General features: G+C 47.1%; 1 protein-coding gene across 2 annotated transcripts in view; it reads right to left on the reverse strand.

Annotated features, from left to right (window-relative positions):
* Window positions 1–18,912, reverse strand: part of HDAC8 (histone deacetylase 8) — a 673,568-nt gene that overhangs the window by 391,161 nt on the left and 263,495 nt on the right. For both annotated transcript variants that reach the window (XR_015300718.1, XM_086942007.1), the window contains exon 7: window positions 924–1,032. Coding sequence is in view for 1 of the 2 variants with exons in the window: in XM_086942007.1 (XP_086798133.1) it covers window positions 924–1,032 (109 nt within the window). In the remaining variant the exon portion in view is untranslated. The remainder of the gene's footprint in view (window positions 1–923; window positions 1,033–18,912) is intronic.

Genomic DNA, 18,912 nt, shown 5'->3' on the forward strand with positions numbered 1-18,912 from the left:
CTCCCTACCTCCCTTCAGTTTAGACCAGCTCTTGCACCAGAGAAAGCCACAATATCAGGGATTTTCCTTCTCGATTCTACTGGTAACCATTTTTAGTGACCTACATCTTATCTTCTCCCTAGATTACCATGTCCCACCAACAGTGTTCTACATTCCTGTGAGTACAGTGCACTTCGGGGCTTGAACGAGTGCCTATGCCAGCAATTTAGAAGAATACATCCCCTCCTCCTTCTGGTGTTTGTAACACTTAAGACACTGATGGTCGAGACCTTATGAAATTCTGCAGTTATCTACTGCCACTAAGATTACTTACCTGGACATTCCCAGATGACCTGGATACGGTTAACATCAGCAGATTTAAAGTCTCTCCTAGTTCAACCTGTGCGTTAGTGGTATCTTTGTGGTGTAATATCTAGTCTTTTTTTTAATTTAAGATCGGATCCCTTACAATCCGACATGCATTTTAAATAGAAGCAAAAACAGGGCCTATCGAAGGCAAGGGAACCTTTAATACAGTCCGCCATTTAGTTCTCTGATTTTAATGTCCTTAGGCTGCATGCACATTAAACCCAGGCCTACTGACTTTGCTAAAGCTTTTTTTCTTTGTGTTTACAAAACCTTATGAAGTAGTTTAGTTGCACGATACTGCAGTAGATGATATGTCATCCGTGATAATACATGCGGTGGAGAGGCTGCACCTTTCCCACTGCACCACCTTCCAGCAGGATGGGTATGAGCACAATCACCAAGCAAACATGGCAGTAATTACTCTTTAGGAGTAAGGTCAAAGCTGGAGACCGGGCTCACCAGGCGGAGACATGAGGGTAGTCTCCACCATAGCAAGCCTCATACAACTGTAGTCAGAGTACCAAGAATACCAATAACACGAACCAATAGCTGAAAGGAAAAGCTGAAGGTCCTACCCTTCGCAGATCCGGCAATAGTTATCATCCTGAATGCCATCCTGGAGTGGCACATTAACAGTGTAATATCTTCCTTTTCCAAGACCGATATCCGACACATCTCCCGTACCTGCGAAGGAGACCATTGGAGGAAACAGTAAGTAGACGCAAAGAAGTCCAAAATATGTCCAAATTAAAATGGCTGCACATGAGAAATAACACTACACAGAATGAGTATCTTTTGAAAACGATTTATTTGATTTGCACTTTTTAACATATAATGGATTCACTGATGTTGCAATCTCTCTGCAGGATTCGGCTGATCATAAGAAGGTATTGTCTAGCTTATGGGGTAGTACACAGCACCATAAAAAAGTTTAGGAAGGCGTTGAGAAGTTATCACCATAGCAAACTCCAATTATAAATGCAAAAAATAAATGAAATAAAGCATTGTGCCTGTTTTTATTCTACTGACCAGACAGGGACATGAGCCAGAGAGGAGTACTACTCTAACTGTGGAGAAGTGTGGCTCAATGCTTAGAGCGGCAGACCTTGATGCAGAACGCTGGCCAGGGACCAGGGTTCGATTCCCGCCTCGGAGGGTTTCGGGCTTAAATTCCTCTGACCGGATATTCTCGCCTCAGTGCCGATTCTAAGCATGGGTCCCAAGCTGCAACTCTGGGCAATAGCTTGCTTAGTCTCCACAAAGGCCCCCTGGTACACAAGGGATGCCTGGTTTCACCATGGGATGCCCAGGAGTGGGCACCCCACAAGGAAAAGCCAGGAGGGGTTCCCTTGTGGTAGGAGTACAAGCGCCGGGATGCCTCCGGGTCACTGTTCGCGCTATACAAATACGCCACATTTAACTGTTGAGTAAGGATGGTGGGGTTCTACTGAGCCCAAGTAAGCGCAAAAATTCAAATTTCAGCCAGTAATAATTCGAACTGTACAATTTCCTTAATACATTTGTCTTCCAAAAAGGTTCATGTGCTTCGAGTGTTGAGAATAAATGTGTTTCAATTGCTCTAAACCTAAAACTCTGCAGGTGCAGCAGAATGTATCTGCTGGCCTTTGAGTAAAATTTCAACTCTCTATTAAAGTTCAATATTTCAGACCATAATTGAAACTGATCTATCAACCATTTGATAAATCTGCATTGTGAATTTTGAGAATGTTAATCTTTAATCAGAGCAATATTTATTTGTTTAGTTTGCAGTACAAAAAATGTTTTTAGTCTTTCGAGTCACAAATCAGCACAGTAAAATAGGAGGGCTCCAACTTAACAGCCTGATAAATTCCGTGAAAACTACTTGCCGTAGTGGACACGTACATTTTTAAAATACAAATCACCTCTTGTACTCAGAATATCAACCCACATTGTAATGACTTTCTGGAGTCACTGAACAGAGAGAAGTTGTCCACAGAACTTTTATCCAGACCTGGGAAATGTCCGTATTGGCCAGTGATGTGGTTTAGCAGTTTGAAACCAGAAACAAGCGAACACACAGCACATTAGTCCTGTGTGTCAACATAGGTCCCCTCCTCATAGAACCTCTCGGAGCAGTAAAAAGAGTGGTAAAAGAAGATACATTTAATGAGGTTTGACTATGAGCGCTAGTATAGGTAACTTACTACCATTTCTGTCCATGCTCTTCCAGTTGTTGGACACAGACTGCCAAAGAAAGACCAATGGAGAATTCACAGCATTTGGGCTAGATCAACTGTCCGAGTAACAAACCTGAAAAGTCAGCCTGGTAATTTCAACCAACTGCTCTCGTGACTGCACTCGCACACTATGGTTTATAGAACCTGTTGAGGGGCTGACCATGAGACACTACTCTTCATTTCCAGAGGAAAAGGTTCTGACTCTCAGATAATGCTAGTTCTGATCAGTATTTTGCTAGCTCTACGAATTCTTTATCTCTATAATAGCAAGCTACCAAGCTGCGCCCCCAGAAATGTTATTCCCTCCTCTTGCTGTGCTGACGAGTGCGATCAGATCCCAGGATGTACTCATCGGACTTAAAGATGCGATGACTAACTCACTGCATTAATTAAGATCTAGACCAGGGGTACAGGCAAACATTTGCCCAGGGGCTGCATAGTACGGTCTGTGATGAGACCGAGGGCCACACTAATACCAGCAAGGCGGTGATAGGGGGTCTGGGTGGGTCAAGGAATGTGTAAAGAGATCTAAACAAATGTTAAACAAATGGGAAGGCATTTATTTGCAGGTTATTAAAGGCTTGCTCGTTAATTTAGCATTTTTTTTCTGAATATCAGTGCTCAGAAACTAAATAGCAGCATGTGCTGCTGCTCACCGGGGGGGTTGCATATAAAGGTCAAGAGGGCCTCGGGCCATACTTTGGGTATCATTGATCTGGACTATGAAGGATCTCCTTTCCCTTAGATGAGCCAGAGAGCAGAAGTAAAGCTGGAAGCCATACATATGATTTAGTTATGAAATAGTCTTGGCCATAAAATGGTACCAGCTTCAAAGTAAACCAGACTTCTGAAACAATAGCGAACGGCCACCCAGTGGAAAATGTTCTCAGCAGCAATTCAGAGATGCAATATGGATGAGCCATAAATTCAGTGAACTCCAGGCTTGAGTATCATTGCAAGAACATATATAGGACTAGGGGACATTTGCTCACCTAATCTTCCGCAACTATGAGACCAAGTAGAACACAGAGACTAACAGTTCTCTTCGTTTTCTCATAAAGATGAAGCTCCTACATAACGCGCCAAAACACAATGATTCAGTTGCCTTTGAAGTAATCATCATCATATAACTTTATTCGACAGTTCAGTCATAAAAGTACATACATGGTAAAACAATATATACCAATAACAATATACATCTCAATGTTAAAAACATCCACAATTAATTGTGTTAAATAAATAGTTAAGAGTGCGATTAAATTGATATAAATAACTATTGAATACAATATTTGAGTAAAAAATGAATTTTCACATAATAAACATTAATATCAGGTTTCAATAGTGCGTAGTGCTGCTATGCAACGTGGTGCGAGATGGTAGTTCAAGAAAGCTATTGCTTTGAAGTAATCACAAATGTATTGTGCGACCTTCTAGTCGGTTTTGAGAAGAACTGCATTTGATCAAGCACATTTGACGGTTGGAGTTTGTGTATTTGTGGATCTATATTCGTGTTTGCAGAATTATTGCTAAATACATTAACAAGAAGATATAGCGTTTAGCGACAAAGTCCCATGGAGACATCTGGACTCAGCCCTCCAGCTAGGAAGGGGCTGTCGAGTGCTGTTGCTCATTACTCGTCTTTCATGTTTAGTGTATACGCTTGAGTTTGTTAAAGTATTTTTTCTAAAAGAAAATAAGTAAAACACTGACTGGACCGATATATTAAGATGTACTGGGATGATGTACTAAGTTCTGCAAGTCTAAACTTCATCATCTCCCTGAGTTAAGTTTCAGAGTGCTCTGTCTTGCTAACCTGACAGTCTAGTGCTATACATAAGATCTTAGAATCGAAATTTGCCTAGCTTACGTAACGGTAAGTTTCAATTCTATTAAGGACACGGAGGCGAGGATTATGCTATATCTTCCTTCGCTTTATTAACATAAAGACTCCACAGCAGCTCAGGAAAAGATATAATAAGAACAAAAAAATGCTTTAAACATAAAGCATTGACGTAATGTTCAACAAATCAACAACAACTCCCAAGAGTCTCTTTGCATAACCATAGTCCATAGTCCTTCTACTCTGTCCATCATCACTATATAACCGGACTTCTCATCATCTTCCTCCTCTTTCTTCGCGCAGATCACGCTTGAGTCTCATTGGTCCTGTTTAGCACCGTCGTTGCCTGTCGAAAAAGGAACAGCATCAGCGAGGTGGTCCAGGAATGCGACAACAAGGCGAGGAGCATTCAGTGATTAATACAGTACAGACAATGTAAAGGAAAACGCTTTACTTACTGCCATACGGGTGGGTAGAGACACCACTGTAGCCTGGGTGGGATAATCCTCGCCTCCGTGTCCTTAATAGAATTGAAACTTACCGTTACGTAAGCTAAGCAAATTTCGATTCTATGTCAGGACCGGAGGCTTCAGATTATGCTAGTTTAAAGCTTACTTACCACCAACTGGGCCAAATCCACCACCGGCTTAAAATAAAACCTCTTGAAGGTGGAATCCGAGGACCAATCCGCCGCTCGCATTAGGTCCTCCAGACGAGCACCCACCGAGAATGCCTTAGAGGCCATGGCCCCCCTGGCGGAGTGTGCTCCAAAGAGAGAAGTATTGATGCCCGCTTCGTGCATGACCCACCGCACCCACCGAGCAATAGTGGGGGAGGAGACAGCTTTGTGTGGCTTCCGCAGGGCAATCAACAACTGACGCTCGCCCGGAGGGCGCAGATCCAAGGTCAGGTCCTCATATGCTTTGAGGCATTGCACGACACACAACTTAGGAGTGTCAAGAAAAGCTGGATATGAAATAGAACGCGACGACGTTTTTGTGCGTCGGCCTACCGTAAAAGTAACCCCATCCGGGGAAAAGATGCGTGCAGAGACATCCAGCGCGCGCACGTCAGAGACGCGCCTACAAGAAACCAGACATAACAACATGGCTAACTTCGCCAACAGCTCTTTAAGAGACAGATAGGAATTGGCCGGCCACGACAGGAACAAATTCAGAACCAAATTGACGTCCCAAAGGACGGAGTAACTGGGTTCCGGAGGCAGCGCGAGGCGGATAGCTCGCAGAAGCCGGCACACAAAAGGATGTTCCCCTACTGGACGGCCATCGATGTTGTCATGGCCAGCCGAAATCGCCGATCGAATAGCATTGATCGTCCTATACGCTAGGCCCTTGTCGGCCAAATGTGCCAGGAAATTCAGCACGGGAACGAGGCCTGCGACCAAGGGATCCAGATCCCTTCGTAAACACCAAAGCATCCACTTAAGCCAAGCGGATCTGTACCGCTTCGTCGTACTATCGGCCCACGCTTTGGAGAGCAAGTGCTCAGCCGACCCCGAAAGGCCCGGGAGCGACCAGCGTCTCCTGAGAGCCTCCACGCCACGAGGCGGAGAGAGTTCTGCATGACGAGGGAATGCGGTTCCTGATCCGGATCTGTCAGGAGCAGAGGAAACAGGGGGAGTAGGATTGGAAAATCCCAAGAAAGTTCCAGAAGAACCGGAAACCACACTTGAGACCTCCAGAGTGGTGTAACCAACACCAGTTCCGCTCCCTGGCGGCGTATTTGGGCCGCAGCTCGCATTATCATGGAGAACGGGGGAAACGCAAACGGTTGTTCCCGACTCCAATCCTGCAAGAACGCGTCCGTGGCCTCCGCTAGAGGGTCCGGCCTCCAGCTGAAGAAACGCGGCAGCTGGTGGTCGAGACGGGACGCAAAGAGGTCCACCGAGAAGGGACCCCAGAGGGTGTGCAGCCACCGGAAAACCTCCGGATCCAGTTTCCACTGGCTGGCGTCCCTGAGATGTCTGGAGTGCCAATCCGCCACTTGATTGCACTGACCCGGCAGATACTCCGCCGTCACCGCAATGTGACGGGACAGGCCATAATCCCAGAAGTCCTTCGCCAAGTCCGCCAAGGCGCGGGACCGAGGACCTCCTAGATGGTTCACATAACGGACCGCCGAAATATTGTCCATCCGTAACAGGACACAGGCTTTGACCGAATCCTTGGTCCAACAACGAACCGCGAAGGAGCCCGCAAGGAGCTCCAAACAATTGATATGCAATTGTTGTTCTTCTGAAGACCAGGCGCCGCCGGTGGAAAAATCCCCGCACCGGGCGCCCCAGCCGGACCTGCTGGCGTCGGACTCTATGATCAGGTCCGGAGCCGAACCGAAGATCGCCCGACCATTCCATGCCTCCATGTGAGACAGCCACCATGACATTTCCTCCTTCACTTCGTCCGTGAGGGGAACCCACTGGTCGTAACTCATCCCACGGCGCAGATGTTGCGCCTTCAGGCGCTGGAGAGCCCTGTAGTGCAGCGGGCCTGGGAAAATCGCCTGGATGGAGGACGAGAGAAGACCCACCACCTTGGCGATATGACGCAGGGACGTACGATCTCTCACGATCGTCTGTCGAAGCAGGTGTCGTATCTTTGCGACCTTCCGACCCGGCAGGCTCAAGACCGCCTGTACCAAGTCCACCACGAAACCTAAAAAGGTGATCTGCTGAGTGGGAACCAAAACCGACTTGGAACCGTTGATCACAAACCCCAGTCGCTGGAGCAGGCCGACAGCTTGACGCAGCTGGCCCGCCAGCACCTCTGGGCACTGCCCCATGAGGAGGATATCGTCCAAGTATACTAGCATACGGACCCCTTGACTTCTGAGAAACTCCACTACCGGGTGGAGGACTTTCGTGAAGCACCACGGGGCCGAAGAAAGGCCGAACGGCAGAGCGGTGAATTCGAACACCCTGTCGTCCCACAGGAATTGTAGGAAACGACGATGAGGGGGGTGGATGGGAACGACCAAGTAGGCGTCCTTGAGATCTAGTCTCACCATCCAATCCCGAGGGAGGAGCACGTCTCGAAGGAGGTGGATACCCTCCATCTTGAAGTGACGGTAGACCAACCACCCATTGAACTCTTTGAGATTGATCACAGGTCTCTTGCCCCCATCCGTCTTGTCCACTAAAAAGACGTTGCTGAGGAACCCATGCGGATGGCGCGTTGATAGACGGATGGCTCCCTTGCGCAGCAAGTCCGAGATCTCCCCGTCTATCAATCGCGCGTCTGACTCTGAAAAAACCATCGGGCGCGGGGGCCTCGCCTGAGTGGGCTGGTCGTAAAACTCGATATGGAAACCTCGTACAGTCTGCAAAACCCAAGCGTCGGCAGTGAGCAATTCCCACTCCTCGTAAAAGCTTGCCAGCCGCCCCCCAATTGGAACTTGATCCAAACAAAGTACACTTACCGGGGGCATTTCCTTGTCCGGAGTTCTTCTTGAACCCTCTGCCACCGAAGCGCTGTACCCTGGTGGGGTAGAAGTTGTTATAGTTGGCAGAGGTCTGGTATTGACCTCTTCCGGAGCCTTGTCCTTTGTTGTTGGTCTGCTGACCACTGCCCGATTGCGCGGCCCCTACCGCGACCGGCCCCTCCAGAGAAACGCTGGTGGAACACTCTCTTGATGCTAGACTGGGCCTTATCCAGCGACGTGAACGTATTCACAAACTTGCCCAGCTCCCTGATGAAGGGCTCGCCGAAGAGGCCTCCCTGGGCCACAGCACCAGCCTCCGACGAGGCCAGGTCCCCCAACTTTGGGTCCAGCTTGATTAGGAGCGAACGCCGCCTCTCAGTGGACAGGGCACAGTTGGCGTTGCCCAAGAACACAATCACCCTCTGGGCCCAATTCGAGAGCACCTCCGGTGAAATGGCGGTGCCATTCGCTCTAGCCTCCTCCGCCATGTCGAGGATCTTCGTGGCGGGCCCGACCGCATCTAGCAACTTGTCCTGGCAGGCCCGCCAGGACCGGTCAATCCCTTTCCTGGGGTCCTTCATAAACTTTGCCAAGAAGGTGGCCATCTTGGGATCCAATTCCGGGGTCATGGCCACTTTCCCTTCCAAAGTTGGCCGAGGACACTCCCCACGCAGGCAACCCCTCGCTTCCTTCTCCAGGGGCTTGCGCAGTCTGCCCGCGACAAATTTCGCCACCGTCTCCCCCGGTGCCCAGGCCGCGGAGCGGGGGTGGACTATCTCGTCCGGATCCAGCATGCCCGACTCATCCCGGGGCATCTCCTTGGCAGAGGGCGCCGGAAGCCAAGATCGAGTTGACTCCCCGTCGTCATCCGAGTCCGGAGAGTCGTAGATCGGGGAGGCGGGGGCCGTAGACACGTCCCCCGAAGCACTAGGGTCCACCAAGGGCGCAGGGGGCACCGCTGTCGCCTTAGCCAGGAAGGCGTCTCGAAGACGCTCAAAAGCGCCCCTGTCCACACCTTGGGCCTCCGATGACGGCCCCTCCTTACAAGGCCTCTTCGGGGCGGGTGGCAACCCGCCGGACGTCCCCGGGAGCTCGGGGGACGGAGGCACATGCGCCGCTGCCAGCTTCGCGCACTCTTCCACGATGCGGGCGGAAAGGCGGTCTTCCATGGGGCCTACCACCTCCGTCACGCAGCGGTAGATGGAATTGTCCACCGCCTGGTAGAACTCGTCGTCCTGCAGATAGGGGCAGAGTTCCTCCTCGTATTCCCCTTCCATCTCGGAACCAAGGGCAAATGCGGGGCACCCAAGAGGGCGGCAACCGAGAAAGATCTCGAATGTGGGCAGGCCAAGCGGCTGCGATCACGTTTTGGGCCAACTGACGTGGCAGGTGGGCTGCACCAACCCCCAAGCGCGCAGACCCTCCTCGCCGGGACCGGGTCGTCGCACCCCTCAAGCGCTCTAGGCCACACTTCGGATAAAGAGGTGCATAAAGGACACCCGAAGGTGATTCACGCGGTCCGAGCCGCTATACAGACCCCAACGGGGCGTCAAGAGCAGGAAAATTACAGACCCGGGGCACCAGGTGTCAGAGGGGTACGCGAGGGCTGGCTCCTGCGCAAGCAGACTCCACGGCACGGCTCCTGGCACTGCGGAGGCGCGCCGAGGGGTCGGCGAGACGACAGGCCGCCCCCTGGCGGTCTATGTACACACCGCACACAAGTGGGAAATAAAGTCGCGTAGGAACGATAGAACGTTCCCGCAACCGGGGACTCTGTAAGGGAATAAACCATGCAATGAGTCCCCCAACGATCGTACACAATACAACCAATCACTTTGAAAAAAGGGAAAATTAGGAAAAGCACTTATCTGGCTGCGGGAGCAGCGAAGAAAGAGGAGGAAGATGATGAGAAGTCCGGTTATATAGTGATGATGGACAGAGTAGAAGGACTATGGACTATGGTTATGCAAAGAGACTCTTGGGAGTTGTTGTTGATTTGTTGAACATTACGTCAATGCTTCATGTTTAAAGCATTTTTTTGTTCTTATTATATCTTTTCCTAAGCTGCTGTGGAGTCTTTATGTTAATAAAGCGAAGGAAGATATAGCATAATCTGAAGCCTCCGGTCCTGACATAGAATTCAGTTTGGATCCAATAGTAAGGAGACCAACGCACCCGTCGAGCAAATACAACTGTTAACACTTATGGTAGTACAGAAACCTTGGACTACCTTGGGACCCCCACCATCCCTCGCGTCCACCAAACCACTGGTCACAAGTCCAGTCGAAAGAAATTAATAACAGTTTAAACTCAAATAAAGCCATTGGGAAAAGCTCAAAAAACCTTTGCTGACATAGCTGATTGGTGAGCCAACACAAACATCTGTGAAATAATTTATTCTGAGTAGAGCCTTATCAATGGACAGAACACTTGAAGCAGGTGTTGTGTACACATAATGTTGTCAGGTCAGCCCCAGGACTGCAGATGATGATGATCTGAGCCTTCAATATCATACCCAAATTTAAGGTGGTCGTTAGAATTTCAGGAAGAGAGGACTTGGCATAGAAGGAATATTTTACACCCTCAGTGGACTTTTATTGCAGGCTAGCAACATATGGATCTCAAATTTGTGGTTTAGCTCAGGGTCAATTTCTAAAGGGAGTTGTGATCTGGTGTCCAACATGTTTATGAGCTTGGCAGTGTAGTCTGGAAACATTTTGTTGCACCATAAGCAGCCATTCCATGGTTATAAATGCAATATCAGATACCTTTGTCCTGTGATTAGTTTATATGCCCTCTTTTTGCCTGCTTAAGCTTACATATTGCTTCTGGAGCCATGTGGAGACTATCAGGTAGATTCATCAAAGACCCGTTTTGCGAGCCTTCAATAGCGATTCATAAGGAATCGCTATTACAGACTCGCAAAACGGGATTCATGTAGGAATCGCAAAATAAAATGCGAGTCCTACACATTCCTTATTTGCCCATTCATTCCTATGGGCCTAAAGGCCCATAGGAATGAATGGGGAGTATTCCTTATTTGCGATTAGCAATTAGCTAATCGCAAATAAGATAGCGATTTCAAGGGTGCCAGGGGTGTCCAAAGGACACCCTGTAGCACCCCTGAAATGCAAATGTACACAGGTGTTGCACACACACATGTCCAAAGGACATGTGTGTGTGTAACATGCAACAGAGAAAAATGCAATAAAGAGTTTTTTTCTATTTTTTCGCTATTTACCACGAAGTCAGACTTCGTGGTAAATAGCGACCAAATATTGCGAATTAGCAATTTCAAATTGGTTAATGAATTGCATTTAAGGAATCTCTAATAGAGATTCCTTAAATCCAATTCCTCGCAAATATGCGATTTCGCAAATAGCGATTTTTGCATTTGGGATGATGAATCCCAAATGCAAAAATTGCACTCGCAAAGGGCCAGATTCTGAGAATCTGGCCCTTTGCAAGCGCAATTTAGCTTGATGAATCTACCTGTATGTTACAGCGTGAAGCTCACTCACTGTTTTGTTTTTCAAACCATATTTATTGGCATTTTTGATAACTGTATAAACAGTTTACATATCAATGGCAAGTGGAAATGACACGGCATTTACAATGTAGGGCTTACACAGATAGCTTACATGAACATTGCCTGCAGCATGGACTTCTGCTTAAAAGAGGAAAGCTATCATTATGCATAAATAACTGTTGGCTAAACACATTTTAAAAAACAAAGATTTAAATGTGTGCATATTTTATGTGTGAACAGTAACTCTGAACCAATGAACTGAACAGTGGTCTGGAAGAGAGCAGAGATGGGGACAATGGTAAGGTGAGTACATCCACAAGGTGGTGGAAGTTGCCTGTGTCTGACGGGTGATTGGAAAAATTTAAAGCCAAATGGGAGAATAGGATGCAGTTCCTTGTATTTACACCATGTTCTTTGTGGTGGATTAAAGTAAAAGGAGTGAGATATGATCATTAGTGGGAAATAAAGGGATATGTGAGTTGCTGCAGATATTTGGTGGTGCTAACAGATGTGCTGGAGGATTTTAGGTACAATTAGGTTGCAGGGGTATCACTTTCTAAAAAAGGAGAGGCTGTGATCTTTGAAATAAATTGTGGGCAATTTGCAGCAGATGGGGAAGGATAGCAGTGTAATTTGGGTTAGATTTGAGTTGTCAAGGAGACAACCAAGTGTTGCGTAACATTCAGATCCAAATGGCAAACTAGGAACAATGCCTCCACTGGAGCCCAGGATAGGGGGACTGAGGGGTCTCAGGGAAAGTACCGCAAGGTATCAACAGAGCGAAAGTGCCATCTTTGGGTAGCTCCTTCACATTCATTAACATGTCATCCCAGTCATCACTGCCAATCAGGTTCTTCCACAGGCCTCCGGTCTCCTCCCTAGGCAAGGTTTTGCTCCCACCTCAGCCCATTTAATAGGGACTTTGCGCAAAGTCCCAGTAAGTGGGAGGAACTATTACTTTCATTTAATAGTAATAGATATTTTGTCTCTAAGAAGCAAGCCGCCACACCATTATTTTTAGGTCTTTTGAATAGAAAGGTCTCCCAATTATTTAAGGTGACTAACCCAGTGATAGGTTTGGTAGCAACACGCCAATACTTCTACAACGTTATTACCTCGGCAAGCATTATAAGGGATTCATAGAGAAAAGCTATATGGAACCTCCTGCGTTTAAGAATGAGTGAGTTCTGTACAGCATGTTTGCAATGCGCATCCCCCGGATGTTCCAGGTTATCAAGGAGAGACACCTAGACACATTACATCTTATTGTGCCTTAGTGCTCTCAAAACGATTTCCAATTTGGAGGCATACTTTTGTCAATATATATTAACCCATTGGTTTTGAGGATCCTTAATAATGGGATTGGATATCTACATTAAAAAGGTTTGGATGTGACTTTCCTGAAGAAGGCGCTGTGTTGCCGAAACGCACATAGACAGAGATAAAAGATTAAGAACATGAGCCATATGGATTGAACATCCAAGAGCTATATTTGAAAATAAATACATTGCATACCTAAGACACATTAAAGATAAATTGTGTTACTAAAAATCGACTGAACATGGAAAATCATTGTTGGTATCCAAAAAACTTGTTAGGTGTTGCATGATTTTGGATGAGGATGTATTGTTTAATAGAACAGCATTCTAGATGGTATAACTGGTAGGAATGCTGCTTGTCTAGTATCTATTTTATTCTCTATAATAATGTGCACAATTAATCTAGGAGGCACTTTTTCCTATATACAAATTAGAACACTTTTCTAAAATATTCTATTGTTGATTGTCAAGAAAGATCTGAATACAAAGAAGACCTACTTTCTCTGAGCCATATCATTTCGTAGGAATTTATAAATGAATGAGTAAGGTTGTCGAGGAGTCTTTTGCAATGTAGACATTTTCCCTGCCCTAGGAAACTTTATTTATAGCAGGAGGTCGCCTCTGTTTTTTTATTGAAACTCCCTAGAAAAGCCATGTCAGTGGGAGTTGCAGGTGTGCCTGTACTGCAAGGTGACTCCCATCCCCATCTCTGCCACCCACACAGGCACTGCAATGCCCTTTACATGACAACATTAAAAAGAAAATGTAGCTCACAGCTTCTGACCAGAGAAACCCAAACAAAGCACACAGTAACAATAATACAGCTTACATATGGCAAATGACCACACAGAATAAAAACAACTAGTGAATATCCTGTGGAGTGTGTTGAGCGGCTTGTACTAGCTTGAGATCACGCCTGAGCGCATTTGTATGTTACAACCAATGAGGTTAGAAGCCCCTGACGGAGGGGGCTGAGGGGTGGGGAGGAGGAGGAGCGGCACAAGCAAACAGCTACAACATTGACCACCATACCCCAGCTGACCTATAAAGGTATAAGACCACCCACCAAGGACAGGCGAAGGGTGTATGGACCTACAATAAAAAACAAGGAAATTATCTATAGGCGGGCCTAATATAAGAATAGTTTCTGGATCACTCAGTAGAAAGAGTCAGGAACTAAAGGAAAGGCTGAAGCCATTAGCACCCCCATTATAAGAGCTCATCAACAATCTGAGGAGTCCCCACCAAGGATGGGGATGAGAGGTGGTCCTGGTGGGGCATCAAGGGGGATGAGACATGTTTAGAGGCTTCAGATGAGGTGGAGGCCGGTGATGCAGATGGATCTTGAAAGGAGGCAGCAGTCTCTAGCGCCAAACCTCTGCTGTCTCTGGCATGTACTCACGCAGAAGTTGCTTCTGGAGGCAGAGGGCCACCAGGCCTTACCGTGAGGCAGTGTGTTGGCACCTAGTTCTCTGAGTCTCCCATTTGTGGGTTATGTCCACCTGCAATGAAATTCCTAGCCGTTCTGGTGGTTTTCAATTTCGAAACGTCCTACTTGTCGTGCATCATTTAATTTCTTGTTGCGATCCCTGAAGTGTAGCAGTTAGGTAACAATAGGCCCCAGGTGGGTGCCAGAAGGGGGCTGGCAAGTCAGAACATGATGGGCTTTCTTAGTAGAATAAAACAGGGAGAGTTTGTGGGCTGCTACAAAACGTTTTATTCAATTCTCCAGAAACTCCACAGCATCCTGCCCCTGGAAGTCTTCAGGCACACCCCATGTTGCTTCGCCAGGAGTACCCTCAGAATCCTCTGCTCTACCCTCAAGGAAACGTACCCAGTCTATATGTTTCTGGATCTGTTGCTGTAGGTTTGACGTCTGAGGTTGTTAGTTCTTGTAATGCCTTCTCTGGCTGGGTAATGATTTTTGCCAACCTCTTTTGGTAATCTCATAACAAACTAACGTTGATGGTGAAGGTATCATTCTTCACCTCAAGAGAGACTCTGGTTGTCCCTTTAGCTTCTAGGATAGTGTCAAGCTTATCCGGGTTGGATCCAAAGGGTTCCATTACTGAAGGGTCTTAACAGTCCACGGACGACTGGGTGCTGGACTTCGCAGGCTTCAGCCTTCTCATGTTTACCACAGGAATTAGTTGGGGAAAGTGTGTATAGACCGGAACAAAGTGGCTGACAGCAGAATAGCTGAGTGAGAAGGGGCTTCTCAGAGCAGCAATGATAAACAGCCAGTCGTTGTCAGGCCCGCTTGCTGCCACTATCCCCCAGCAGGATGGGAAAAGGCAATATCCGCAGCATGATCTGTATGACATTTGTACCAGTACACCTCAGTGCAGCAAGCAGTAGGCAGCTTGTGTTGACAGAGAGGTTCAATCTCTCTAAGTAGCACTCCCTTCAAGGCTAGCTGGTGAATGCAGTACCATCTCTAAGTTGGGTAGGAGGATTGTGCTTGAGGCTCCAGAGCCTTAGCCCCTCTCCACCTTTCCAGACCTAGCAAAAAGGTTTGCTGTGCCAAAAAGTTGATGACTAATTTCCTGTGGGCAGACTTGGAGAAGTCTTCTGATATCTGGGCACAGTAATGAGCCCAGCTAAATTAGCAGTGGGCCCACTTGCTGTCACTGGCCACACCAAAAGTAAGCACGTCTGGCTACCACAACATGAGCAGTCTGGTTGTGTAGTTAGCAATGTCCACCACAATGCACTGGGCCACCGGGGGCAGTCATCAAAGAGTCAAGGCTGAGTCTCTAGCACCGTCTGGCCCAAGGCAAGGCGGAACTACAGGAGGTGGCATCCTTAAAGGCACCTTTAATGTCTCTGTCTCGTGTTACCAGGCACGGAATTGTTACACATTTTTCCTCTGTCACGCAGACTTTGTCTTAGACGAGACTCATCTATCACAGCCACACAGGAAGGCAAGGTGGCTCTAGGGCCCAGTCAGGGGCGAAGGAGTTGGTGCTAAAAAGCACTTGTCGGGGGAAGGGTAACACCAGTTTGCTCTATGATCATCAATGCTAGGGGTGTCTCCATTGTCTAGTCCTACAGCCCAAGTCTTCACCCCCAGCTGCGGGTGTTTCGACCAATTAGCCATGTGCCACTTCTCAGTGTAGGGCATGGTGGATGGCTCCTTCTCTCCTGGCAAGCTGGGTGCCATGCACGAGAAGTATGGTCTTGTATACCTGGATACGTGTTGGTGGTCAGGGCACACACCAGGAGAAGAGGGGGCCCGTTGAGCACGCACAAGCCATGCAAGCTAGATCAAGCTGTAGCAGCCTAGCGAGGCCCATGGGTGATGGAGTGTGGCCGGGGGAGGCCCTGCACTGCCCAGGAACAAGAGCAAACCGGCTCCAACCATGGGGCCCACTGTTGCCAGCCTCTGCCATACTGCGGGTCACAGCACCGCCGCAGCGGCGTGCCATCTGCAGCTAGGGTCCCCCGCCACTCTGTGCAGTCCAGCCATGGAGGATGCATGCATAGGTGGCAGGGCTAGAAGGATTTCAGGAGCAATCAAAGCACCCCCCAAAAAGAATTGTGCGCATGTAAAGCACACACATGCTCTAGGGGCATGTGTGCGCTACATGGCAGTTTGAAAAATGCATTTGTATGAATTTAAAAAAATTAAAATGTGCACATGGTTACCATCGACTTGAGGTCTATGGTAAATAGCATTTTCATAAATACACAGTTTGCATTTAGAAAATGCTTGGTACATGTGCTAAGGGAACCGAAAATTGCCATTCCATATTTGTAGTCGCAATTCTAGGTAATCACTATTTTTGCGATTACCTAAAATTGCGACTAAAAAGCCTTTCATACATCTTGAAAGACAATTTTACATGTGCAAAAGGTTGAAATCACCGATTCGCACCATTTGTTTGATACATATGACTCAGTTACCTCATTCCTACTCCCTGCATATGCTACTCCAGAATATCCTTAAGTTATTTCCAAATTTCCCACCCCCTGAACTACAAGCTCCGCCAACACCGTCAAAGCTATTAACAAGAAACCCACAGTCCAAAGACTAAGCGCACCAAGGCCTCGACTCACAACTCTAGATGCTAAAGTGTCACCCCACAATTTGTGTTGGAAGTGGTTATAATGTTTGTCTCCTGCTCATCATTATTCTCCTAATGTTGCGGCACATTTGGCTCATGTTACAGTTTCACGTTGAGACCTAGCTTTCTGGAATCCACATACACTATTTCTGGAATCACCGCTGAAGCAAACAAACAAACAGAAGTACAAGGACCAGGCAAACAACAACGGAACAAAGCGTTCATTTGTCACCCAAGCAACATAGAGAGCTTGATGTGCGAGACATCCTGCTTGATACAAAACACATCAGGGCACACACAGTTATTACAGCAAACAAACTAAAAGATGTTAACAACTTATCACCATGTCATAAATATCTTTAAATGGGACATAATAGTTTGGAAAATATATTAGAGTGATGATTTAAGGGCCAAAGCCAGAGGAGAAAGTGTTTATATAAAGGAGGCTCTCTCCAATAATAAGTGATATTTGGAACGGAAATGTACAGAGAAACAAAACAACCCATCACAGCAATGCGTAGAAGTGACACAGGAGACAAAGAAACAATAGGAAAGGAAGCACAGATAAGGATACAGCACAATTAAAGGAACACACTCATTTCTGTTCCTGCCCTACAACTGTACCCAAGCCAAAGCTTCCTCCTGTGCCTGGCAGGATGGCTGACCCGAAGCAGAGATATTTTTGGTTGGAGCTGGACTATTGCTTTTTATAAAACTGATTATCTACAGACTCGAAGGCACCGAGTAAAGCAGAAAAAAAGATGGAATTGGTCAATAAGCTTTCCATATTCAAGCTATGGCTTCCCCCGCACGATTAAACCACAAAGACTCCCTAAGTTTAAGGAATGAAGACCGCGCCAGGGTATTAATGAACATCTCATGAATTCTGATTGGAAGAGCATTTACTCCCTGAGGTCACCTAGGGCAACAACGGAGCGAGGTACGTAGATTTCCAAGAGAACTACCCTCTGACCCAGAGATCGGCCTGTATTGCTGCCACCAGCACAGAGCATTGTAGAATGGCCTAAACAAGCCTGCACTGGTCACCATGCAGAGCCATAAGCGGAGTTCTTCACCCAAAACACTTCCAAATCACGACGGAGATGATGATCCTCGGACATGAGAGTGGTCACAACTCACACAAGGTATAAGGTGTGCCTTCATTGGTCACTAGATTCCTTTTTTCTCTTACCATATACCACCAACCTGGAGTGGTGCAGGTTGGTCTGTTCACCATTTTCTACAGAGCTCGACCTCCAACAGACTGAGACAACTAGTCACCATCCATGGAAAGTTGCATGAAACTCTGTCCAGAGCAATATTACTTTTCCAGTTCCATTTATAGTCTTTTAAAAAATTCCGAGAAGTGCAGGTACTCAGAAGTGGACCGTACTTTCCCATTTAAAACCCTGATCATCACTGTGTCCACATTAGTTTTACAGCATCTCAGGAACAGGCCTTTGGAAGCACATTGAGAGCCTTTCTGGGTGGCCCTTGATACTCTTCTTGCTTGGTTCTGCCTGCCATGGAGTGCAGTATCTCAAATCCTAGATCCCTCCTATCGCTTTTTTTGGTGTCAGAGGAGCAGCTGTCACTTGTATTACAGAGAACATAGGCTTGCATCACCTGTATCTCTATCCTAGGGTAGTGCCACTTTTTCGTAGTACAAGGTGTAAGAAATAAGTTGCCGATTGGGGCTTTACGATCCTCTAATGCTAATCTATTGGGGGTTGTAGTTACAAGAAGGCTACTCTGGGCGGGAGATCCTTTATGCACTGACCGCCTGGCTCAGAAACAAGATTCCAAATTCACATACCTATTGTACCCTCGGGAAAACACTTACAGCTTCTCTCTTCTCTCGTTATTATCCACCATGTACACTCCATTTCCTTTTCAGGTCATGAGGCCTTTAGGGGGGGGGGGGGGGGGGGTTGTTGAGCCACACAAATTAAGTATAACATCAGGAAGCACATATTTTTACAGTGATATTCTGCATTATGTGCTCCGTGATAACATGAAAACACAAGCCCACAGCCTCATTTCTTCCTCAGTGGTCTGCCATTCAGCATCCTTTTCACTGCTTTCAATACTAAGAAGGTTCAAGCTCTTACTTTCCACTGGAATTATCTTCTGTCACCCTGCCCCCCCCCCC

This window comes from Lissotriton vulgaris, chromosome 10 (genome assembly GCF_964263255.1).
Source record: "Lissotriton vulgaris chromosome 10, aLisVul1.2, whole genome shotgun sequence".
Lineage (NCBI taxonomy): Eukaryota > Metazoa > Chordata > Amphibia > Caudata > Salamandridae > Lissotriton > Lissotriton vulgaris.